Source organism: Globicephala melas, chromosome 13 (genome assembly GCF_963455315.2).
Source record: "Globicephala melas chromosome 13, mGloMel1.2, whole genome shotgun sequence".
NCBI lineage: Eukaryota > Metazoa > Chordata > Mammalia > Artiodactyla > Delphinidae > Globicephala > Globicephala melas.
Genome location: NC_083326.1, coordinates 13,084,707 through 13,110,262, shown reverse-complemented (window position 1 = coordinate 13,110,262; position 25,556 = coordinate 13,084,707). Strand labels below are relative to the sequence as shown.

Below are 25,556 nucleotides of genomic sequence, written 5' to 3'. Positions count from 1 at the left end.
GCAGACGTGGCAACAAAATGATCTGCCATAACAGCCCTCACGCCAAGAGATGAGATGCTGCCCACGACCTAGGCTTTCTTCGTGGTAGTGAAAGATGCACTGTTATACACCTCTCGCCAGAGAGGAACCACGCTGCTGCAGAATGACTTCACGGACTAGTGAGAACGTCATAAGAGGCGTTTCTTATAAAAGTAATCATAAGGGGATCCCCAGCATGATTTGCTCAGTTTGTCATGAAATATCAAAGTTACCCAGAGCCTTGAACATATCAATTACAGATGCAAGACATACAAGCAAAGCTATTTCAATAGGATTCCTAGCAAAAATATTAAACTCCACGGTGGGGGGGGGGGTCAGGGGAGTGGTTGGGGGGGGTGGGGGGGGAGAGAGAGAGAGAGAGAGAGAGAGAGAGAGAGAGAGAGAGAGAGAGAGACAATATACGCAAGCCAGTCTTTTATGTTATCATTTTAAAGAGTCTGATCCCACCCAGGCAAAACTGAAATCCTGCTCAAGTTGGCCAGAGGCCTCTGATTACGAGGGCTGTATCTGAGCAAAGCTGCAGAAACTACAGCCCTAATCCTCATAAAAAATGGGAGGCAGTTTATTATTAAAATACAAACATGAAAATACTTCAGACCATTTCGTTAGCAGCATAGTTCCAAATGCAACATTCCCTTTATCAATCAAGTTTAAGTCAGGTGGCTTCCAAGCATCTGTCCTGCTAAGACCCTTAAAAGAGCAGTGCAAAAGGGGGAGAGAAGACATCTTTCCTTTTAAGTGGCAGACCATCCTTATAAGACATTCTCTAGGGTTCTATTCTGTCGTCTATTCAGTGTGAGTTGGGGCACTTTAAATCAGCCATTTGGCACTTCCTGTTCGCAGTCCTTAGGCACAGCGTGACAGAGTCAGCTTGGTGAGCCCTTCCCCGTGCATTCGGTACAACAGCTGAAACTCAGCAGGCAGCTGGTGGGACTCCTGCCACTTGGTAGTAAATTTGGTTCCTTTTTTGTCATAGTAATGGTATGGAAGATCTTCCCTTGTGTTGGGGTCAAATCCAAAAGGCCAAAATCCATACAAGTGGATCTCTTCACATATTGCTGACGCAAGGGTGTACATAAGAATACCTGTGCTCAGCCGTTTGGGTGACAAATGTTTGTTTTTCCAGTACCTGTGGAACAATAAGTACAGGTGGATTCAGAGGCCAGTGTTGAAGGTTTTGGTCAGACGGGTCACTGTGACTGGTTTGGGAAGTGAATTTGTCCAGGTAACTTAACCAGTACTTGCTTTGAATCTGTCTTTTAGACCACAGAACACCTCAGGGCAGGACCGGCTACATAATTTGTGAGACCCCGTGCAAAATGAAAATGTGGGCCCTTACGTTAAAAATTATTGAGAATTTCAAGAGGGCAACAGCAGAGTATTAAACCAAGCATCGGCCTTTCTAAGCATGGGCTCGTGTGTTACTATAGAAGTCACACATGTTTGAAGCCATCCCTGCTCTGGGTTGTCCTAAAGAGTGGTGTCTCTGACTCAGTGGTGATGCCATAAAAGCCCACCAGTGAGAATGACTGTGCTTCTCACACATAAAGGGCCCTTGGGCTAGGGAGGAGGTTGTTTAGTCAAAGGGGACCTCCTCTGTTACTTCCTTATCCAAACCTAGAGATTAAATCTGTCTTCTTGGGTTTGGAAAGATTGTAGGGCCTTATTTTTTTTCTACCCGCTCGTAAAAAAGTCACATTCCCTGTTCCTTTGTCTTAACCAAATGCTCCCAAGCCCTTCTTTGGCGTGCCAGAACCTAAGAAAAGTATTTACACACTTTCCGAATTTTAAAAAATGCTAAATTATGGTTGTTCCTTCCACGTTTAGATAGTAATTTGAAGCCTTCCTACCTAAACTGCCAAATATCTGAGACTGCCGTGGAGTGAGGGTGTGTGTGTGTGTGTGTGTGTGTGTGTGTGTGCACGCACACACGTGTGCCTTTATGACTGGCTGTGCAGGCATAATCAAACTGTTCATGAATCAGGTTTTCATGGACTGTACTTCCTCCAAGTTTTCATTGAACCAGCATGTTCAAGCCCGAGCTGTTGAAAGGCTGGGGGCCAGGTGGGCCACACAGGCCGCTCCCTGAAGGTTCTATCACATGCAGTTCCTTCTTCACTACCTGAAGGCTTCATGTGGCCATTTCCCTTCCAGGTGAAATTCAGAAGTTCAGTCTTTGTTTTAATATTCTTACCTAAGGAGTTAGAATGGCTTCTGATGTTTCTTTTGGTACAGCTGTACTTAAATAGAACAAGAGGGGAGCAAAACGATGGTCAAAAGACCACAGGGCAGGTTGGCAGGAGGCCTGGCTTCTAATTCTGGTTCTGCCCATTTTGGGCAGTGATGTTGGGTAAATAACTCGTTCTTTGTACCTCAGTTAATGTATCTTTAAACTTAGGAGTTGGGTTATATCACCTCTAAAGAAGGTAACCATACATCCTGCGAAACTGGAACAGTCCCAGTTTTTGCCTATTGTCTTTGTTGTAATTCTTAATAGTGCCCTTTTTCTTTCAAAGAAAAGGTTCCAGTGAGGACTGTAAATTGTGGCATCACCCTACCTGTTAGATACATACCAGCTGATTACACGATAATTCCTCCTTATATGAGAGGTCAACTACACAGATCTTAAATCTGGAAGACTTTAGAGGACTACAGGATACACTACTATGTACCCATCTACCATGGGATAAAAATATTACAGTCCTTGTTTACCAGACCTCCTAGAACCCACTCTAACTTGCAGTAACATCTGGACAGTATGTTAGGACACTGGGGCTATTCGCATAGGGGAAATTAGAGTTGAAGCAATTTCCTCAGATTATTTAAAGAAAAAAATTCTGCAATTAGTCTTCCTTTATAAAATGCCCTGCATTTTACAAATGCCTGCTCCCAATTCTGGCTGCTTATTAGAATCAGCCGGGGAGTTATTAAGACATACCAAGTGCCTGAGCCTCTCTCCTCCCCCACCAGACAAATTATATTAGAATCTCTTGAATTAGAGCCCAGGCAAGAGTATTTTTTAAATCTCTCCAAGTGATTCTAAGGTACAGCCAGAGTTAAGACTCATTGGACTAGACGAAAATATTGCATCCTGGTTAATCTGTCTTTCAAATTACAAGGGATAACGATGAGCTGATAAAATACTTTTCACATGTTTTGGCACTCAAATCTCGAATTATAAAAGCAGATTATACAATTTTGATTTGTCTAGGTGGTTTTCTAATCTTGGACATCTGACAAACACCCTACTATCAAATAAAAAGGAACATTTAAAGTCGATTCCATCTTTAAAAAAAACCAATTGATTTGTCCACTTTAGTCATTGGCATTATTGGGACATGGCTATCCATTCAAAGAAAATTATTGATTTGTGGTGATTTCCATGACTGCTTGTTAGGCTTACCACCAAGGAAGGGGACAGGGAATGGAGAGGAGAAGCTGATGAAGCACCAGTCCCTCCATTTGACACTTGGTTACCAGCTGGGGTAGGAGACTGAACTTCTTACCTAGAATGATCCATTCATTCATTACAAAACATAAGCGTTCATTCTAAGGTACTAAGCTAACCGCAACAACTAACTAATCAGTTCGCTACCACCCCCAAGAGATTACAATATTGATTTGCCATCTGGTAGGGTATGAGTTAAAGGCAATAAAATATACACACCTGTTGACATGTTGCATTATATTTCCAGGCCAAGCCAGTTGGACCTTTAACTGACCTCTGTGTTCAACAAAAAAGTCAACTAGTGTCCTGGTAACAGTTGCTGAAGTGTGGAAGAAAAATGCAGGGATCCAAAGAATGGCCCCATCGAGCTTTTTTAAACTGAGAAAAAAGTTGTTACGGTCCTGAATGGTCAAAAGATTGTTGTAATATTTTTCCAGGATGCTGGGGTTGAAGGTGGTAAGGTTGGTTTTCCTTCCAACATCTCTTTGGAAAGCCTCCGTAGGGGCAAAATTGCAACGGAAAACAAAATCTGACTTATCTATTTGTTGTCCACACCGGCTCCCTGTCAGGATCCCACTATTTCCAACCACAGCACAAATATTATAATGCTTATTCACAATGGGTGACACATCTGGAAGCAGCGATCGGAAGTTATTGCTAATAGAGAAAACATATTTATGGCTGGAATAATCATAGTGCATCAGTTGTCCAATCCGAACACTATTCTTGGTCAAAGAAAAATTTTTTATTACATCGACATGCTGAAGAATTTCTTGCCTAAAATAAAAAGAAATTCATTAAATATATCCCATTCAAAAGAACTGATTTTCCATCTTATGTCTTATGCTATTTCATTTAGACAAGAACCATAGGCACTGAACCCAAGAAAGATTATACATTCATAATTGAAGGAAGAACTGCTTCAGAATTTACAAACATGTGCTAGTCTCTCAAATTCTGGGTATAGTCCTTTGAAGCTTGTAAATGTTGTAATTTATGGTTTTTAGCTGCCAATTCTTTGGTTTTCTGCTCTACCTGAAAAGTGTATTTGATCAAGGGGGAGGCATAGGCTAAACTGTGTCAGAAAATACAGGGAGACAATTTACACAGGCCCCAAAGAGCTCACATTAATGCACAAACATTGGTGGCTAAGAGTTTGTAACTAGGGACTACTTGTTTGCTATTGGACTGCAGCATTCAACGAATATCAAACATCACTGGTGTCCAAATAAGAGCCAAACAGATATGAGTCAGTATGGTACTAACTATTATTAAGATATGAAAATGGTAATAGCAGCGGGTGTAGTTGAATATTTAATAGAAATGAGATGATAATCTCATTAATGTCCTTTAAATAATGAAAACGGAACATTTTTCTACTTGATTATATAGAAACCCGTTTAAGTTAGAGAAACCTAATTCTTAGAAAAAGAAGCTATTTTAAATCCTGAAAATGTGTGCATATTCTAAGAATTCAGAGGATAAACAAGGCAAGGGTGATACTTAGTACTAATTTCTGGTTGCTTTCATGTTGAGCATTAAGTGTAATTAAGCGTATCCTCTTAAAGTCTCTGCTATTTAAAATATTTAAGAGACACCGGTCATATGTTACTCTTCTAGTAGGTTCTTCAGTTCTAAGAAACCACATTGAACCTCCTGGGTCTTTTGCCTAAAAAAAATAGCAGGAATGAAACTAAATGCTTTGCATATCATCATTTTACCTGGAATCCTATTTTTTAAAAATTACTTCATTTGACAAAATACAGAGAAACATAAACTGAAAGCTTTAAGCCAGAACTTCCAAAGTTACTAACAGTGTTCGTTACAAACTGTTACAAAGGTAAAGTAAGTTTAAAGTGATACTGGGAAAGTTAATTAAAGCTTACCTAAATGGATTAAAAGGAGGGAAGTTTTGAGAAGGCAATATTGTTCTAACTGGTTATTTGGGTCACATGGCCTAGTGTGGGAAGAATATTTTTATTGAGTCAGAAATATGTTTGGGGAAAAGGTATACTGTATTCGACCCATGAAAAATTTCTGGGCTGACTATAAAATTAATATTGGATTAAAACCACAAAAGTTAAAAAAGAACTTCAGAGTTTTAGAATTAATCAATTGTTGTCATGGACTAACTTCTAGTTAATGTTTAAAAATTTTTAACCATAATCATGTGACTGTGTGTCAACCTTTCAAGTAAATATTTTCATGACACCATGGATAGCTACTGAATTTGTTTTAATTCCATCATTAGATTAAAATAAAAGAGTGCAATAACTAGAAATTCTATGACCAAAACACAACACCCTAAATAGAGTGGTAAAATAAGTATTTGTAAAATAAGTATTCATACCCCTAATGAATACACTAGATGGCTCACATTCCATTTAGCAGCATAATAATCCCACCAAAGAGGAAGGAGAAATGACTTATCTGGAATTGCTAAGAGTTGACCAGATATCACTGAGGAGAATAAATACTTTTGTATAAATCTCATCCTTCTTCCCCCACCTCCAAAAAACAAAACAAAACAAAACCCCACACACATAACACAAAAACTCCTTCATGTATAAATGAAGCTGCTACAAGACAATTAGGAACAATGTTGGGTAGCTTTTACAATATGTTAAAAGCTATAAAAATTTAATGAGAAGAAACACGTAAAAAACCAAAACCATAAAATACCTGCATATATTTGGGCAGAGATTTTCACTAGTAATTTGTTAGGGATGAAGTGTAGTGTCTTCTGTGTTTCAGTGGGACAATACTTTTTTACTTTATTTAAAAAATTTTATTTCTAGTCAGGGAATGAAAATGCATTGCGTGGTATTTTTGTACTTAACTTTTTTTTTTTTAAATAAATGACTTTGGCAGTATTAGCCATAATGTTAACTATACATCATGGTGCTCAATTAAGCTCAAGTTAGGGAGGATACTGGAAATATCTTTTTTCCCTTCCATTCAAATTGGTCTTTTTGAAGTTTTCTTTTTATGAGAGGGCACCACATGTTTAAATTAAAAAAGATTGCTAATCAGCCTTTGTTCAGTCAGGCCAAGAAGACAATGCAAATACACCTCGGGTTGGGGGTGTGTGTGTAGATTTTTGTTGTTTTGTATTATTTCGTTTTGTTTTGTTTTTGAGCTCCAGAATTCAGAACACCTTTTGGATCTTTTCCCCCTATCCTACCTTTGATGTAAAAACGCTGTCCGATTAAATGTCCACTTAGGTCTGGCTTGGAGTTCATGAGTCAGAGAATGCGGAAAGGGCACAAATGACGGATCTAGAAGCTTCAGCGCAAACTGTGACCTGGAGAGGAGTATGAGTACACAAACAAACGTGCTGGCCTCAGCTAGGGGAAGCCAAGGTAGCCATTAAAGTCCAGCCGGTTGGGAGCGGGGCGGGGATGGGGGGCGGCTGGAACACGTACTGGCTACATCCCGCCCCAGAGCCCCTTCTCATCTGGTCCACCTTCTGCTCCCCACACACACCCGGGAGGAAGAAAGAAAACGAGGGAAATCCGTCTCCATTGTCCATCCCTGCGGGTGCGGGAAAGACCATAAAATGGCCGTCTTACGGAGAGCAGGGGCGGGAGCCCGGCGCTCTGCTAGAAACGGATGCGCGGAGAGGACCAGGGAGTCAGCACCGCGGACAGCTGCCGCACCACTGCTAGCCCTACCCGCGCCGCCCCCGCGGTCCGGCCGGATTGATTTTTGTAGAACGGACAGATGAACCGGAGACCTAGGGGAAGGCTGGGGGTGGCTCCTTCCTTAACCTCTTCCTTCCCGAGCCTAGGTCTGGTTTCACTCCCTGTCCCCTGACTGGGGACCCCCCTGGAGGCCGCTGGCCAACGCCACTCCTCTGCCCAGGTGGGGTTTCTCTAGGTTTCGCGTTCTGGCCTGGCCTGGACCACAGGGTGCAGTCTGTATTTCCTACCCGCCCCTCAGAGGCTCTGCTGGGGGAGTTCCTATGGGGGCACACTGGGGCAGAGGCTCTCGACGAGCTGCGCCAAGCTTCGCCCGGAGCCTTCTCAGTCCTGCCTTGCGCCCGTTGGTGACTTGGAGCTGGGATGAGCGTAGGCGGCCCTTAGGAGGCTCGCTTCCCGCAGAGGGCGGGGGAATTGCAGAAATCCCGGAAAGGCGGGGGGGGGGGGGGCGATGGCGCGGTGTGCGGGGGAGGGAGGGAAGGATGGAGGTCGAATACCCCAGGGGCTCCCGGAGAACAGACCCGCGCATCATCTGATGGGGTGAAGGGTTGGGGAGAGGAAAGGAGGAGAGCGCAAGAGGAGTCTGGCGCCTGCGCCATTAAATCGCCCCGGACCGCCCGGAGCCCGGCCGTGGAGTCTGCGGACAGGGGCGCGGGGTAGGCACTCACCTAACGCATGTCCATCTTTCCATGCCCCTTCCCAAATACACACAAGGCCTCTCCCTCCACCATCATTCTCCTTAAACCCTCCCCCCATTTTTGAAATGGGGGAAGGGATGCCGAAGAAGAATACGAGAATGCAATCACATTGATTAGGACAACGGCTTTTAGGGGCTCTGGGTTAAAAAAAAGCACGGGAGGGGTGGTGGTGTAAGAATCAGAGAGACGAATGGAAGGACCACGCAGTTTTCTTGCCCAAAGTGTCTCGGAGAAGGCAAAACACCCCCCTCTGACCTCCCGCCCCCATAAACCAGATACCTGAGGGCACTCAGAGGCCCGCACTCACCGGAATCCCGCGTGGAACATGTACATTCGGGGCGCCCCCGGGTTGGCATACTTGGGAGTGGTGAAGATGTTCTCCTTTTTCAGGGACACGTAGCTGATGAGCGATAAAATCAGCAGGGCGACGCTGAGCATAACCAGCCCCAGCACACTGGCGACCCGGGCCATTTTGCAATTTCTCATCCCGGGCTGTGTTGGGATCAGGAAAAGCGGGGAAAGCGGTCCATTGAGCGGCCAGCAGCTCGCTGGCGTGTCAGTGTGTGTGAGTGTGTGTGTGTGAGTGTTCGCGCGCGCGTGTCAGCGTATGTGCCGGGGGTGGGGTGGGGAGGGAACCGAGCAGGGGAGCCGCGGAGGGCCAGGGCGTAGGGGCGGGCAGGAGCCCCAGAGAGAAGCCAGGCCCCCAAGGCAGGGGCAAGCGGGCCAGGAGGCTGAACAGGAAGATGGAGGGTCTGCGCGGCGGCGTGGCGATGTAGCTGCGCGCCGTGCGTCTCCGACCGCCGGCTCAGGCTCCCCAGCGCGTTTCCAGCGAGGCTGCCGTCTCCTCTGCAGCCTGCAAGATAAATGTGATTGGAATAACGTTACAGTTCGATCTAAGCACAGGATTTAATTAATGAACTCTAATCTCCCAAATAACCGGGGGAGGGGCGGAAGAGGGAGGGATGAAGGGGAGGTGGCAGAGGGAGGGGAATTGAGGCTGGAAGGCTGCAGCCCACGTCAATGGCTTTCCCAGCTGAGGGTGCGGGCGAGGAGGTGTCTCTGGCCAGACAGAGGCCCAAACTTAGTTCAATGGACAATTCATTACTTTATAAGTTAATCGTGGAATATAGAGATAAATAACTGGAGTTGCTGTCCTGGAGGATCGCAGCAGCTGGGTGCTTATGAGATGCAGGGAGAGTGGTTTTAGGAGTAGAGATTTAAAAGCTTCTCTCCTCACCACAGAGCACAGCCCCGGGCCCCACGGATCAGCACCTGCCCCAGCACCCCAGCAAGGAAGCCCTAAATAGCGGCTGGGCCTTGTGAGCGCTTAAAACCTCCTTGGAATCTTCCGTAATCTCTCCCGTATCTGCTTCCTATGCCCAGTGCATGCTACGCTTCTCTCTAAAAGATGGGTGGTGCCTAGCAGAGTTGTAAGGTGAGCTGTGAGTGTGGAGGGCCCGGCTTCCCCTCCCTTTCCTCCCAGTGTCTGACTCCCAGCACCCTGCACGTAGACAACCAGCATGCCCCAGAGGTAACCAGGACGGAGCAGTTCCCTCTGATTAAACTCTCCATTGCCCACTTTTCTGACTCATCCCTGTGGCCAGGCCTTCAGGATGGGCCACTCAACTTTGCCCTGAAGCTTAGCTTAGCTTAGACCAGGAGCTGGGGCATCACAAACCTCTGTCCATTATAAATGCCCAGAACTCTCTTTTGGAGGAACTTAGGAACCAAGTAAGAGATGCTGCCTCCGAGGGTGGAAGGAAAGCTCACTGCCTAACACTTTGTGTTGCTGTTTCAATTTGTTTTAGCATATTCACATGTTATCTGTTTTAATATACATTGGAAATAAAAGTTAATTCATTTTCGGTCATGCTGTTGGATGCTCAGAAGGCAATCTACATGTTTCTTTAGCTCTGTCCTTTGCAAGTAACTTGTGACGTCTTCCCCCTAGCTTTACCCTTGGCCTGGTCCTCCCAGGACAGTAAGCACTAAGGAAAGAAAGAAGCTGGAGTTGAGAAATCGGCCTTCAGGAGCCTTTTCCAATAAAGCAAGTTGATATTTTCCAAGCTGGCTATGATTTCTTTCTCTCTTGAACTTCTGGTTTTATGGGCTTTGGTGGACCTGATGTTCTGGTCTGTCTGTGGGCTATGAATTCTTCAAAGCAGTGAGCTCCTGGGCTGTAAGCGCCTGCAGATCCAGGACCATGTCTTCTTCTGCCCTGTTTCTGCATACTCCCTGCATACTGTCTATGGAGAGACATGCTTAATAAGTGTTTGAGGACCTAATGAGCTCCCTGTGAAACACGTCTGGCTGTGGACAGCAGCGCACAGAATGCAGCTGTCTTTTTCCATTGGAACAGAGAGTTAGTAATTTTGCACCTACTCAAGATATTTTATATCAAAATCTAAAAATGTAGGTTAAGAGGACACAATCTTTTCCCCATGGAACTTTTTAACTAAGTAAAAATTTTAGAGAAGTCTTACATGTCCACGCATGATGAATACTTGAAGCATATTTTTTGAATAAATACTATTTTTTTTAAAAGAGCTCATATGAATATAGTGTAAAATGCCAAAGGGAATAAGATCTTATGAGAGCTGTCTGGGAATTACACATATTGGAAAAACTCTTCTTGAACAAGAAGTAGAGGGACACACCGTGGAGGCCAGAGTACTGGTTACAGCTCCAGGCTCTGAAGTCAGCAGACTGGACCTCAAACGCTGACTCTGTGACCTTGGATAAGTTGTCAGCATCTCTGTGCTTCAAGCTCCTTATCTACATAACTGAAATAAAAACCTCCCAGGATTTTGGGGAAAATTAAACAAGGCATGTAAAGTCCTAGGTACAGCTCCTGGCTTGTAATAAGCAGTTAATAAATACGAGCTAAACAGCTTGGGCAAGTTGTTAGTGTCTTTCTCTGACCCCATAAATATCCTGCTTCAGAATGCATAGAAAAGGATGTACTTGGTGAGGCATTTTCCTACGGAAAATGACAAAGATCGAGAAGCTCTTTGGTTCTCTTACAGCATTACAGGCTTTCCTGGAACATATGATATGGACTCATTCTGCCTGGATTTAAAAATTGATGTATTACTTATGCTCAGCACACCTCTGCGAGCCCTCTAAGGAAAGTCCTGCTAGGATAATTCCCATATTGCATATGGATCACTGAAGGTCATGTGACGTAAAGGAACCAAATTAGCCAGAAAGTAAACAGGCGCAGGAATCCTATGCCAGGCCTAAGGGTGACAATGGATTGCTCAGTAATTACCAGAGGAAAACATCTTGGGAATGCTGCTTCACAGAGTAACGGCAGCTACTGAATATGGTATTTTTCAGGCCTGGGATTATAGCTACTTAGTAAATTAAAAAATAGGGTACTTTTACAAAATATCACTTTTTCAGATTTCATTGGAAACCAGACCTCTATAGTAGTTCAGGAGGGCAAATACAAGAAATACAGAAATGGAAGACTCCTTTGACTTAATATTTTCTAGGGGAGTTTTTTTTTTTTTCTTTTTTGCGGTACGCGGGCCTCTCACCGTTGTGGCCTCTCCCGGACTGGAGCACGAACCCGTGTCCCCTGCATCGGCAGGCAGACTCTCAACCACTGCGCCACCAGGGAAGCCCTAGGGGAGTTGTTATTTTTGGATACAAGTACTTTCCCACTTTTTGTTTGCAAAAAGTACCCACATTTTGCAAACATGACTCTGTTGCCCTGTGTAGTTCCTCACCAGCCCATGTGTAGTTCCTCACCAACCCATGTGTAGTTCCTCACCAACCCATACCTACCAAGAATAACTTATAGGCACCACTTGGATGGGAAAGCTGGGAGGGATAGTGTCTTTTGTTAGAAATGACATCACATTCATTTATTTCTGTTTTTTTTTTCATCAATTCATTAAATCAAATGTGTTGGTTGTCAGACACTCTGATATGCAGACTCAGGGGTTATAAAATTATTCTTGACCTCATAATGCTCATGGTCTTGTGAGGGGAGAGAGGAGTAAGCATTCTGGCAGTACTATGTAACTGGGTTATAAACTGTGTCTGGAGAGGTTGGTGGTGGGGTTCTTCATAGAGGGCAACCTCTGAGCTGGATTTTAAATCATGAGTGGGGTTCATTAGGTAAAGAACTTTAGAAAGGGTGTCCCAAGTAGAGGGAAAACAGGAGGCAGGGAAGATTATGGTGGGCTTGGGGAACAGCAAGAGTGTGAGTTGACTGCCACAAAGAAGAGCCCACGAAGGCTCCTGATGAGATGCCGTATCTTCAGCAGTGCTGTTCAGAACTGTCCAAAGTTTGTAGAGAGGAACCAATCAATCGCATTTGAACTGAATGGGTGTAGGAGCAGCTGGAGTCAGGCCCACAGAGAGATGGAAACAGCGACTGCTCATGTGGACGTCAGCTGATGTGTCCAGTGGCCCGCCAGCCTGTTTTGTGCCTTAATTTATGAATGAAAAAAATTGACCATTTTCTGTTATGAAACATTCTTTTTTTTAAAAAAATTTTATTTATTTATTTATTTATGGCTGTGTTGGGTCTTCGTTTCTGTGGGAGGGCTTTCTCTAGTTGCGGCAAGTGGGGGCTACTCTTCATCGCGGTGCGCGGGCCTCTCACTATCGCGGCCTCTCTTGTTGCAGAGCACAGGCTCCAGACGCGCAGGCTCAGTAATTGTGGCTCACAGGCCTAGTTGCTCCGCGGCATGTGGGATCTTAGGGCACCAGGGAAGCCCTATGAAACATTCTTGAATAAGGCATCATGGAGTTGACTTTTGGAAGGGCAAGTGACCCCTCCAGATGACAGTCCACTGGGAAACTCCCAAAGAGCAGTTTCCCAGTGGACTGTCCCCAAGCCACATGTGATGGAGTTCTTTCTGTACACTGTTGCCTGACTCCTTCATTTCTACTAGGTCTAACAGTGGCCACAGAGGAAAGATCTTGGGGTCCTCTGGATTTCTACCTCCTATTTCCCCACAGAAGATAAATACTTTATGAGTTCAGAGGTGGGAAAAGCCATTGCGGTCAAAGAGAGCTTCATGAAAGCTCTCAGATGGAACTGAAACTAGAAAGATACATGGAAGTTTCCAGAGATGGAGATGGTAACAGGGGCAAGGCAGTCAGGGACAACAAGGCTGAAAAAAGATGCAGAGGCAGAAGAGAGAAAGGCGTGTTGGGGCCAGTGAATAAATAAGCCCCCTTAGAGTAAGGTGAAAACAGCCAACATGTATAGAGCACTTCTTAAGTGCCAGGTGCTTTTTATACATTTTCTGTAACCTTTGCACCGATCTGGTGAGGAAGGTATAATTCTCCTCACTTTATAGCTGAAGAAACTGATGTTAAGGATTTGCTCAAGGTGAAACCTCTTTGACTTTAAAGCCCACCCTTTCTACTGCTGCATACTGCTCGTAAGCAGGTCCAGAGACAGACAGCTGGAAATATGTGCAGGCCTGGGAAGTTTGAAAGCATCATCTTTTGACAGTAAGAACCAGTTAATGCTACTACCATTGAAGATGATGATGATTTCGTCATCTCACTTTTATTGCACACCTGCTGTGTGTTGGGTATTATACTAGGCATTTTACATAACTAATCTCATTCAATCTCCGTTCCATCCCTCTGATGGTATAATGACTGCCGCCATTTCAAGAATGAGAAACTGAGGTTCAAAGAAGTTAAGCAACTTGCCAAGGTCACACAGCTACTGACTTTAATGTGTCCACTGGTATTCCAGGGCCAAGAGGAAGTGGGCTTTAAACCTCCTCCCTTGGTCATTGTGTCTCAGGGCTACTGAGGAAGAGGATGCATACTAGCCTCTTTAAAAAAGCCATTTAATCACAAGGGTTGTGGGGGGGTGCGTGGCAACAAGGAAAAGACCACAGTGATACATCTGAAAGGCGGTGGCCTGCTCTGTGGCTGGGAGAAAACTGAGTAGGGCTGGAGCCTGGGCACAGGGGTGGGGGGGGGTGCCCAGCCATCCCGTGGGGACAGTCAGGAGACAGCATCTTATTTTCATTGTATACTTTAGTGCCAGCACAGCACCCAACACAGCTGATGCCCAGTGTGGAAAGAAGGCAAGGAACTTCTCTGCTCTATAGCATACCTGAGGTGCAGGTTAGGGAGAAGGTCAGTTTCCAGTACTGATTGTAGGGAAAGATCACTCACCTTGAATGGGATGCGCGAGTTGGCTTGCTTACTGAAGAGAACACGTTTAATTAAATACAAAATATAAAGCACAGGAGGGATGCACTGAACAGTGAAACGCCCTCCTACCCTTATCTCCCTAGAGACAGCTACTGTTACCATCCAGAGATGCTCTGTGCATTCATAGGCATTTGAGTATGTATTAATTTTTATTTTATTTTATTCTTTTTAATATATATATTTTAAAATTTATTTATTCATTTATCTATCTATCTATCGTTGGCTGCGTTGGATCTTCATTGCGGTGTGCGGGTTTCTCGTTGCGGTGGCTTCTCTTATTGCAGAGCATGGGCTCTAGGCGCACGGGCTTCAGTAGTTGTGGCTCACAGGCTCAGCAGTTGTGGCTCGTGGGCTCTAGAGCTCAGGCTCAATAGTTGTGGCACATGGGCTTAGTTGCATGTGGCACATGCAGCATGTGGACTCTTCCTGGACCAGGGATCAAACTCGTGTCCCCTGCATTGGCAGGCGGATTCTTAACCACTGTGCCACCAGGGAAGTCCCCTGAGTTAATTTCTAAAACATAAATGCTGAGACCAGTTTGAAATGATTTTTGTTTCAAGGTATTTATCTGTATCTTTTACAAAAGACATTTTGCATAAAATTTTAACACTTCAGATGTTTGCAATGATTACATTTTCCAGAAGCTGAGGAGTTACTCATTTTGCACCTACAGACTTCTCATAAAGCTCAGTGAAGCATCTCTATGTGAAAGGAATACAAGAACTTCAAATAGCCTTTTCTTCAATGAATAAATAAAATATATTTGGAAAGCCGTCTTAAGGCTTTTTGCGGTCCAATCCCTAGGAAATCGTTGGGAAGAGCTATTACGTTCAATTGTGTTAATCTCCTGGGTCCTTGTATAGAATTTCGACTTTTCAAATGTTTGCAGTGATTACTTTTTCTAGAAGCTAAGGTATTATACTTGGAGAAGCTACTGCTTCTTGAAAAATAATCTTACAGTTAAGCTTTAAGCTATTCTTATGTCTATTGTGTCTCTTTATCGCACTGACTGTGGGTAAGGAAATCATCCATGGTGAGAGCAGCCACAGTGACATTTCCCAGGTACCATCAGGGGAGGTGTTTTTTAAAAAAAATCTCATTTTAGCCTTCATCTTGAGTTTTTGGGCAGTTTTTTGTTCCTTGTGCTGTAGTTGTCAACAACATATCTTTGAGAGCAGGGGGAAAAACACTTTTGTTTGTATATTATTATAACAAAAAGCGACAAAATTTCCACGTAATTAAAAAAAAATGCACTACCACGTGCTGATTTATTGGTGAGTACAGCTTCCACAGAGGAAATGGTAGGAATTGTTGAAGGATGGACTGCTAAGTATCCCCTCCCCTGTCTGTGGACCCCCCTCTCCCGATTATAAGCGCATGCCTCTAGCTGAGATTTCTCATATTGTGTTCACAGGAAATTCACAGGAATAAGTGGTCACTGGACTTCCCAATATTGAAAAACTCAGTCTCAGTAGGGCAGTGGGGGGACTGAGCTACATCATGTTATATACTATGGACCTCCACGTTCTGTGTCATGTTCACAATAATGCTATATGATAGTATTTTATCCCTTGCTGCAGATAAGGGAAAAAGAGACTAAGGGGGATTAAATTACTTGGCCAAGTTCACAGCAGCTATTTTAAAAATGGGATTTTAATATAGGACCTAATGACTGCATAGTTACTCCTCTTTTCACCAATCCTCGTTGCCTTCCATGCCAGAAGCTTAGGGTCTATACACTGGGTCATGAAAGATGCTTCCTCAAAGTGAATATTTCTCATTTAAAAAAGAGTCAAGGATATAGTGTCCACCTTGGCTTCTGTATCCCTTTCTCCTCATGGTCAGCTTTTTACAAGGATGGTTGAACATGAGGAAAGTGGCTTCTCAATGGATGAGATGATCGATGTAAACTTGGGAAGAATCCTTTATATCTTTATTTCAAAATTCTATTTTACTTGGTAGTTTGACATGCAAAGACTCTAAGTCCTGTTGGAGGTGGTGTAAGATGAGGGAGTGTCTAGCTTTGGGTGTCTGTACTTGTGTTTGGAGGAGGGCAATTTTGATGTAAGCCTTTTTTGCAGGTAGAAGAGGTTGGGTGGAGACTTGCAGGCAGATAGAGAATGTAATTACCACCTTCTCCCTAACAGCAACCCGAGTAGAAGGAGCCAGGGCAGACTCAGAGGCGAGAGGGAGGTAACTGATCTTCCCCAGCATCTCTCCGATGCTTACACCTGTTACCTGACACCTGGCTGAATTCCCATGGAGGAGCTTTACTCTTGCTCTGAGTTCAAGCTGCTCATTAGAAAAAAGAAACTCAACCATTATGTATGCCATGTCCTTCACAAAGAATTGTATTGATCTTGTATTTTTCCCAAAGGAAAACGTCCAACAAAAGTGAGTAGAGAGCATGTTGTAATGCTATTTTTCTCCTCTGTGATCATCTAGGATTACAGAAAGCCTCCCAATTGGACCTTAGTCACCATCAACAGGTACCACTGCTCACCTGGGGACAGGTGCTACCTCAAGGGCAATCAGAGTGCGGAGCGCTGAGAAGGTTGCTTCATTTCTTGGAGACTTGGCATGACACATATTAGGTATGTAGGCATATCCAGGTATGACGTAGACTCCAAGGTGGTTACTGAATTCTGCTGGTTTTGGCTTAGATTTTGGACAATGCTTCCCCATCTTCCAGGGGAATTAGGCTTTTCTGACCCTGCAGCATTGTCTGCACTCCCAGATGTCCCCCAGTCTGTTCTCTGCCTTCCCCATTCTCTGTGACAATTAGGACTGACAACTAAATGGGGACCTTGTAACATCAAACTTTTGAATCTTTACAGCAGTATCCTTCAACTCTTTAGTTTTATGTTGGATGGCTGTGCATTTAGCAATTTTAGGTAGGATTTGCAGAACTGTGGAAACTTCATCTATCATAGATCTGGTGTAAGACTAGCTGTGAAAAAGTGAGGGTTGCAGACAGCATTAGACCTCTAGACAGTGGCTGTGAGCACTTATCAAAGGATGCTCTCTTTGTGAGCTCAGAGTGGAAAGGGATGCTGGTTCCACGTAGGTCATTACAATTGATAATCGCGATCTTTGGGGCAAAAAACTGACAACCATATAAATCTTACATTTTTACAGCACTTCAATCTTTTTTCAAAGTACTCTCACATCTATTATCCCATCTTGACCTCCCCAGGAAACTGTGAGTTGGGCACAGCAAGTCTTTCTATCCTGATTTCATAGATAAGACACAAGGAGGTTAAATCCCACAGCAAGGCAGAAGGAGACTGAGACTAAACATCCATGTCTGATGTTAAGACTGCTAGTCTCTCCACTACAAAAACCCTCTCCTTTTCTACTCTCTGCAGTCTAGGCTCTACGGTTGAAATCACTTTATTTAGAGCAGTGTTTCTCAACTCGCCCTGCACGTTTAGGTCACCTGAGCAACCATTAATACCAATGCCCAGACCACATCCCAAACCAGCTGCTAATGCAACTGGATCTTGGCAGTAGCTCCCAGGCATCTGTATGTTTTAAGGTGCCTCAGGTGATTCTGATGCACAGTGAGGACCGAAAACCAGTGGCAACCCTCCTGTCAAATTCAGTGGCTTTTCCTTCACTATTAGCCGGGAGCCAATGGATGTTAATTTCTTCTTTAAACTCACTCCTCCTTCCATAAATGACATTCTCTCGGTTCCCTGTTCTTCTCTGAGGGTGCCCTCCCAGTCTTATTTCTTCTTCACCATCTTTATTTTGTCTTCCCAAATTACATGACTTCAACCTCTCTCTTTTCTCTGCATGGTCACACAGGATACAGGGAACAGTGTGAGGGTTTGTGCAAAGGGTCACTTATTTTCAAGGGCTTAAACATTAGGAAGCAAGCCAAACAAGAGCAGAGGCCTCATTCTGATCACTGCTGCAGCTCTAGAACCTAGGACAGTTCTAGAACCTAGGATAGACACATGCCCAATAACTGGATGATCAGCTACTTGACTGAGTCTCGTATCTGCGTATACAGTCCTGACCTGCATTCCAGTCTCGTCCCTCTAATGCCATCTCTTGGATGTGCCATCTTCTTAAACCTAACTTGTTCGAAACTGAACACATCATCTTCTTTCCTCCTACAAACTAGTTCTTTTAAATGTTTCCCAACCATTTCGTCACTCCCAAGGGCCTCATCCTTTTCATCCTGTAAATCAGCCTTGAATCTTCTTCCTCCTTTACCTAGGCTTACATCATGGTCACCCCATTTGGCTGACACTGCCCTGCCCGTAGCTCTGGTAGGGAAGCAGTTCGAGGCTGTGCTCTGTGCACTAACTGGAGTAGAAGTGGGTCCACCCATCCACTGGCTGGTTGCCCCTACGGTGACCAAGGAGAAAGGCTCTCAGTTCCCTTGGAACGTGGAGGGAGAACATGGGGAACATTGACTGGAAGAGACTGAGGAACTACCAGAGTGACTTTGGCAGCCAACTTGCATGGACACTGAATGGCTTTCTAGGTTTGGTTCTATGTCCTGTGAATCCTTTATAGACATTCTATTTTCTTAAGATCTGCTGGCATGAACTTCTGTTCTGGTAATACCCATAATCAATTATATCAGTGTTAGTGGTAGTATTTCTTCCTTTGAAAATTGTATATTTTTTTCAATTTGCCTCTTCCTTTCTTTTTGTACCACCTAACCAAATTCCTAACCATCTCCTACCTGAACCAGGTAATCACTTTCTAGCAGGTGTACTTGAACCTTCTTGTCTCCTTCAACTCATCTTATTTGCTGTCACTTCTGCCTAGACTTCCTACTTCAGTGTAAACACATGGGGAGCTTATGCTTGTCCCTTTGGAAATCTTTCTCAAGATTAAGGAGAACGAATAGTCCAGGGACTGAGTAAAAGAACGGGTCTGGAATCAGCCTGCCCGGACTTGAATCCAGAGGCCAGTTAACTAACTTGGTGACCTGGGAAAAGCTATTTAACTTCTCCATGCCTCAGTCTCCTTACTCAAATGGGAAAGAGTGGTACATACGTCATAGGACTATTGAAGGGATTAAATGAGTTAATTATGTAACGCACCAGGCTCTGTGCTGGGCATACAGTAAATATCAAGGTATCTTGGCTTTGTTATTGGCATCTCCTCTGAGAAAGCATCCCCAGTTTCCTGTTCATTCCCCACTCTCTACCAAAGAGTTAGAATTAGGCACTTGTTTTCTCTGTTCTCATCAATGATATATTTTCCCATTATTTTATAGGCTAGCAATCTTTTGCGTTCTGCATTTCACAATGGTCATTACACTGAAATTTGGCTAACTATGCACCTTCTACCTAATAACCTCAGAATGGCGTGAGATTCTTGGCTGGTACCTGGAATAGGCACTTTGGCAAACTCCCCAACCCTCATCTCCTGCTCAAGAACAATTCTCGATGAGTCTAATCTCACTATGGTGATTTCATTCTCTTGCCACATTTGGCTTTGCTCTGGCCAATAGGACATGAAAGGAAGTGTCTGGGAGAGTTTCTGAGAAAGATTACCTCTGTTTTAAAATGAGACCTGAGGGAAAAGCAGTCACTCTTCTTCCCCTGGACATTGTCATGTTTGTCATGAGGTTTGGAATGGTGGCAGCCACCTTGTGACCATGAGGGGAGATAGCTGAGGACAAATCTAACACTGGGGATGATAAGGTAGAAAGTCAGAAGGAACCGGGTCCTTGAGGATATTGCAAGGAATTGATTTAACTGATCTAGCAGCTTCCCTTTACCAGGACCTCTAGCTATATGTGAAAATAAATCTTCTTTACTGTTTAAACCAGTTGAGTCTGGGCTTAATTTGACCAAAGGCATCTTAACTGACATAATGCCATGCCACATTGTTTAAACTCTGATGTTTATGTTTTTAAAAAAATCTGGTCCCTCCTCTGATGTCCCTGGGACCTCCTAAAGAGAGACTTTTGAAGTCTTAAAGAGAGGCAGTAGTGCTAGATGAGGCCAGTGTTTCATTACCCATGGGAGAAGATGAAGGAAAGACTGAAAGAGAGAAAGGAAAATAAAGGGGAGTGGGGAGAAGAGAGTGAAGTGGCTCTGCACAGCTCCCTGCCCCCACCCAACCTATGTGAAGGACAGAAGCTCCCCAAAGTTTCTTTCTTTTTTTTTTTTTTGTGGTACGCGGGCCTCTCAGTGTTGTGGCCTCTCTCGTTGCGGAGCACAGGCTCTGGACGTGCAGGCTCAGCGGGCATGACTCACGGGCCCAGCCGCTCCGCGGCATGTGGGATCTTCCCGGACCGGGGCACGAACCTGTGTCCCCTGCATCGGCAGACGGACTCTCAACCACTGCGCCACCAGGGCAACCCCCCAAAGTTTCTTATAAGGACCCCCAGGGGCATAGCCCGACACTTCCCCTACATGTGGACTCAACTCTTCCTTTCTGGCTAGCCAGCTCTTGTCAGTAACCTGCCAAAATAACATAAAGCATCAGGTTAATTTCCCCCTTACTTTCACTTAAAGAATTTTATGCTCCTAATACATTCCTCCAAAGCATCTTTGAGCTCATCTGAATAGCAGGCCTTTACCCACTCTTTATGTAATGAGAACATACTCTGTGCCCAAGTTCCATGCTCTGGGGATCTAGTGGCGAACGACACGCACAAGGTCCCACTCTCATGGTGCTAATACTGTGGGAGCATATGGTGCTAAGTGCGATGTAGAAACTGTAAGAGGAGATGTGATAAAGGGTGTGAGTTTAAGCTGATGCCTAGAGTAGAGCAAAGAGCCAGCCAGGCGTTCCAGGAATAAGGAACAGCAAGTGCAATGGGCCAGGGGTCAGACTTAGCTTCGCTTGTTTGTGGAACGGAAAGGTTGGTGTGGTTGGGAACGTGGTGAGGGTGAGGTTGGCACCAGATCCGTAGGCCCCTGTAGCATGTGGAGCTGGACTTTATCCTGGGTGCAGGGGGAAGCCCTTGGGTGGTCTTAGCAGTGGAGCAGCAGGATTAGATGTGTCATTTTGGAAGCCATTCCTGATACCACGTGAGGAATAGTTAACAGGACAGGGACAGGGGTTGAAGCAGGGAGAACGGTTGGGAGCCCAGCACAGTGGTCCAGAGGAGAAGAGGATGGTTGATGAGAGGACTGGGGTCCCTGTGTTCACAGGGCTCATTGTCTGGTTGGGGACCTAGATAAACAAACTGGACATTCTGATAGAGTATGTGCTGCAGTAGGAAAGCTTACAACCCGGCATCCTGCTGTTTCTCTATTACACCTCCCGGTTCTGTGGGGACCTGGTTTGTAGGGGACCTAGTTTGGCAAGAGGCCCAGGGGCTGAGCAACTGGAAAGCAAGTTTCTCCTTCTAGTAGGGAGGGAAAGAACTCAGCTTCTTCAAGCATGTGTGAGGCACATTTTGTGCTTTTTGATGTGCACATGCCTTGACTTTCAAGTGAGATTTTAGGTCTTTTGCAGTAAGTGATGCTTTTTACTTTTTGTAACCTAAGTGGAAGCTGGTATGTGTTAACCGTTCAATAAATACTAGTCAGTGTTTGTCAGTGATTCCTGCACTCAGTCGAGAGATGATAAGAGAGTCTGGACCTTACTAGAAAAGGAACTCAGTCAAGGTCCCAGGAGGAAACAGCAGATAAAACCAAACGAGGCATTTGAAGAGAGTTTCATAAAGGTGTGGGCAGGGATTAGGGAGACGAGTAAGGGATGTGAAGCACCACAGGGCTAACGGCCGTGGGGAGCTCTTACTCCCCTCCTGAAGGGCAGGAGAGCAAGGGGCCACCAGAACCCAGGGAGGGTGGGTGATGAGGAAGCCAGCCTGCAGGAGCCGTGGCCTCCAGTGACCAACTCTTGGCAAACAACTGCCTGACTTCATGCTGTGCCCAGTCTCTGGTCTCCAGCTGGGGTCTTGCCTTAGCTGAACCTAAAGCCAGAAGGCAAGTGAACCCACAGATGCACTCCAGATCCAGGCCCGCATCCCTGGGCACGAAGCAGAGTGGATCAGAGTGGAGAGTGGCTGTGGAGGTGCAGACAGAAGACAGCTGACACAGGAAACGTGCCCCTTCCCACCTCCCTTCCTTTTGTAGCACCGACTTTAGAACGGCAGGGACTGTGTTTTGTTAGAATCAGAGTAAAGCCGTCATCCCCATCGTCATCATCATCATCATTCCCATTTACACAAAAAGGACCCTGAACAGTTCAAGGTAATGCGATGCATCAGGACAGAGCGAGGATAATATCGGAAGCCTTGGGACTCCTGGTTCAGAACTTCCCACCACCGCACCCAGCATTTCCCCAGCCATCCTGCTCTTGTCGCCGCATGGATGTCTCATCTTCATCTTCATAGTTAACCCACCTCCTGCCTGGCAGGTCACCACAGAGGACCCTGTACTACAGAGTCCCCCGAGTCTGCACACCAGGCAGCTATTTGCGATTTTGTCTTTGTACCACAGGCAGCATCACTCTAAGCCCCTGGAAACTGGGAGCCCAGGAGCCACACCAGGTCCTAATGAAATTCCAAGGCAAGGACGGTAATGACCAAGGAGCTAACTGATCGGAATGGTCTCTCCTCTCAGCAAGCGGGACACGGTGTTCTGTGGCCGTGCCCGCTGCCGGCCAAGGCTGCCTTCCAGGAGAGACTCCTCCCGGGCGTGTGCAGGGGGTCGGCCTCAGCGGGCGTGGCTCCATTGGTTTTGAGGTGAAGGGGCTATTTTCTAGGCTTTCATCCTAAGAACTGTAAAATGGAGACAACATGGGACTTCACTCAACCCTGTCTGTTAGAAATAGTGACAATTCTTGAATTAAGAATTAAGAGCATTTAGGAGAGTGGCCTAGTAATAACAAATGACAGGCTAATATTTATTGTGTTGATTGTGTCAGGCACTATTCTAAGCACTTTTTCATGTGTCATCTAACTGAAGTTTTCAACTTTATGCCGGAGGTGTGGGTATTATTCGGGTGGTCCATCTGTATTTCCCGGGTCCTTTCATCTGCATCCACTCCTGTGGTTGCCTGGCACACCTTCTCCTCTCTCCCTAAGCCTCTGCACCACCTTCCTCATTCTCGCTCTCACCCGATGACTTCTCTGAGAAACGAAAAGCAACCAGAGCAGAGCTTCCGCACCTGCATATCTTCTACCACCGTGTTGCGTCAACACGATACCATCTACCCTCCCTCTCATCCATTCCCCTGGACGAGCTGCAGCCCTGGAACTTGTGCACTAGACTGTCCCTGGCCTCGCCTACTCCAGGGCAGTGGTTCAGCCCTGCTCCTCTCCTGCATCATCAAAATGTTGCTCTCTGCTTGTTCCCTCCCAGCAGCCTGCCAACACACTTTAATTTCTCCTACTTTAAAAAATTCGTCTCTTCACAGATGTAGAGAACAAACGTATGGACCCCAAGGGGGGAAAGCGGCTGGTGGGTGGTGGTGGTGGTGGGATGAATTGGGAGATTGGGGTTGACATGTATACACTAACATGTACAAAATGGATAACTAATAAGAACCTGCTGTATAAAAAAATAAATAAAATTCAAAAATTAAATAAAAGTAAAAAAAAAATTCGTCTCTTGACTCCATTCACTCGTCCAGCTGCCACCCCAATTTTCTGTCCTCTTTTTTTTATTATACATTTATTTATTTTTGGCTGCTTGGGTCTTCATAGCTGCGCAGTCTTTCTCTAGTTGTGGCGAGTGGGGGCTACTCTTGGTTTTGGTGCATGGACTTCTTACTGTGGTGGCTTCTTTTGTTGCAGAGCATGTGCTCTAGGCATGCGGGCTTCAGTAGTTGTGGCACGCAGGCTCAGTAGTTGTGGCGCATGGGCTTAGCTGCTCTGAGGCATGTGGGATCTTCCTGGCCCAGGGCTCGAACACGTGTCCGCTGCATTGGCAGGCGGATTCTTAACCACTGCGCCACCAGGGAAGCACTTCTGTCCTCCTTTATAGCAAGACTCCTTAAAAAGAGTTGTCTGTCCTTTTCTTAGAAAACTTTGTTGAGGAATAATTGACAAGTATAATTGTATATATTTAAGGTACACAACGTGATGATTTGACATACATATACGCTTGGAATGATTGCCAAGATCAAGATAATTGATATACCTATCAGCTTACATAGTTAACATAGTCAACTTCCTCTCCCCTCTCTTTGTGGTGAGAATGCTTCAGATCTACTCTCAGCAACTCTCAAGTATACAATTCCTTACACTTAACAGTGGTGTTGTATACTTGAAAAAAGTTATATGCTTTGATGTCTCCCATTCTCCCCAGAACCCACTCTAATCAGGCTTTCCTATTGCTAAATCGAAGGGTCCATCTTTAGTCCTAAGCTTACTGGGCCATTATCATCATTTGACATGGACGATCACTCCCTGCTTGGAACACTTCATGCTCCTGTGAGTTTTCCTCCTTCCTCACTGATTTTTCTTTCTTGGTTCTTTGCTGGATTCTCCTCATCGTCCTAATATCTCAACTGCGGGGAACCCCAGAACTCAGAACTCAGACTACTAACTTGTATCTACACTCATTCCCTGGATGGACTAAACCAGTCTCATGACCTTCAATACCTACATGTGCTGACAATGTTCAAATTTACGTTTCCAGCCTGCACCTCCTCCTATATTCCTGGCTTATTTCTCCTCCGTAACACTCATCACCATCTACAGATTTTACTTATTTGTTTATTTTCCCACAGTCACATGTAAACTCTGGGAGGGAAGGGATAATTTTTTAGAACTTTGTATTATGAAACATTTCAATTATACAATAAATCCCTTATATCCATCATCCAGCTACGATAATCACCAACTCCTGCTGAATCTTGTATCATTTACACCATCCCTCCAACCCCACTGGATTAATTTGAGGCAAATTACAGCCATCATACCATTTAATCTATAAATACTTCCATATGTATCTCTAAGATATAAGAACACATAAAATACAACTATAGCAATTCCTTAATACTGTTGAATATCCAGTCAGTGTTCAAATTTCTCTAATAGTCGCAAATGATTTTTTAAATTGTAAAAATATACATTACCTAAAATTGACCATTTTAATAATTTTGAAGTGTGCAGCCTGGTGGTATTAAGTACACTTACATCGTGCAGCCATCACCCTCATCCTTCTCCGGAACTTTGTCATCATTCCATCTGAAACTCTGTACCCATCAAACACACAAGTGACTTCTTACTAGTGTGTTTGTTTGTATCAGAACATGTAAGATCCATAGATTGCATGGGATTATTTCTTTTCAGTTCATAGGTTCCCCCTCCCTCTTTCTCACCCCTCTCACTTGGTAATTTTTGTTGAAGAAACTGGGTGGTTTGTCTTGGATCTTGCTGGTTATATTCCCATCATGTCATTTAACATGTTCCTCTGTCCCCTGTATTTCTTGCAAGCTGGGAGTTAGACCCAGAGGCTTCTTCAGATTCAGGTTTGGGCTTTGGCTGTTTGCCAGCAGTACTTCATTGGTGCTCTGTGTCAGGAGTCACGT

General features: G+C 44.8%; 1 protein-coding gene and 1 long non-coding RNA gene across 2 annotated transcripts; one reads left to right on the top strand and one right to left on the bottom strand.

The window, feature by feature from the left end:
• Window positions 1–411: 411 nt before the first annotated feature.
• Window positions 412–8,818, bottom strand: ST8SIA3 (ST8 alpha-N-acetyl-neuraminide alpha-2,8-sialyltransferase 3). Its single transcript, XM_030867823.2, has 4 exons — window positions 8,194–8,818; window positions 6,672–6,791; window positions 3,707–4,264; window positions 412–1,168 (listed from the first exon to the last, which is right to left on the bottom strand). Exons 1-4 carry the CDS (start codon window positions 8,370–8,372, stop codon window positions 886–888), a joined length of 1,140 nt encoding a protein of 379 aa, XP_030723683.2. The 5' UTR covers window positions 8,373–8,818; the 3' UTR covers window positions 412–885.
• LOC132598377 (uncharacterized) lies at window positions 7,670–23,455 on the top strand. Its single transcript, XR_009566490.1, has 3 exons — window positions 7,670–7,844; window positions 16,533–16,681; window positions 22,517–23,455. It is a non-coding gene; the product is annotated as an uncharacterized lncRNA (long non-coding RNA).
• The last annotated feature ends 2,101 nt before the right edge of the window (window positions 23,456–25,556 follow it).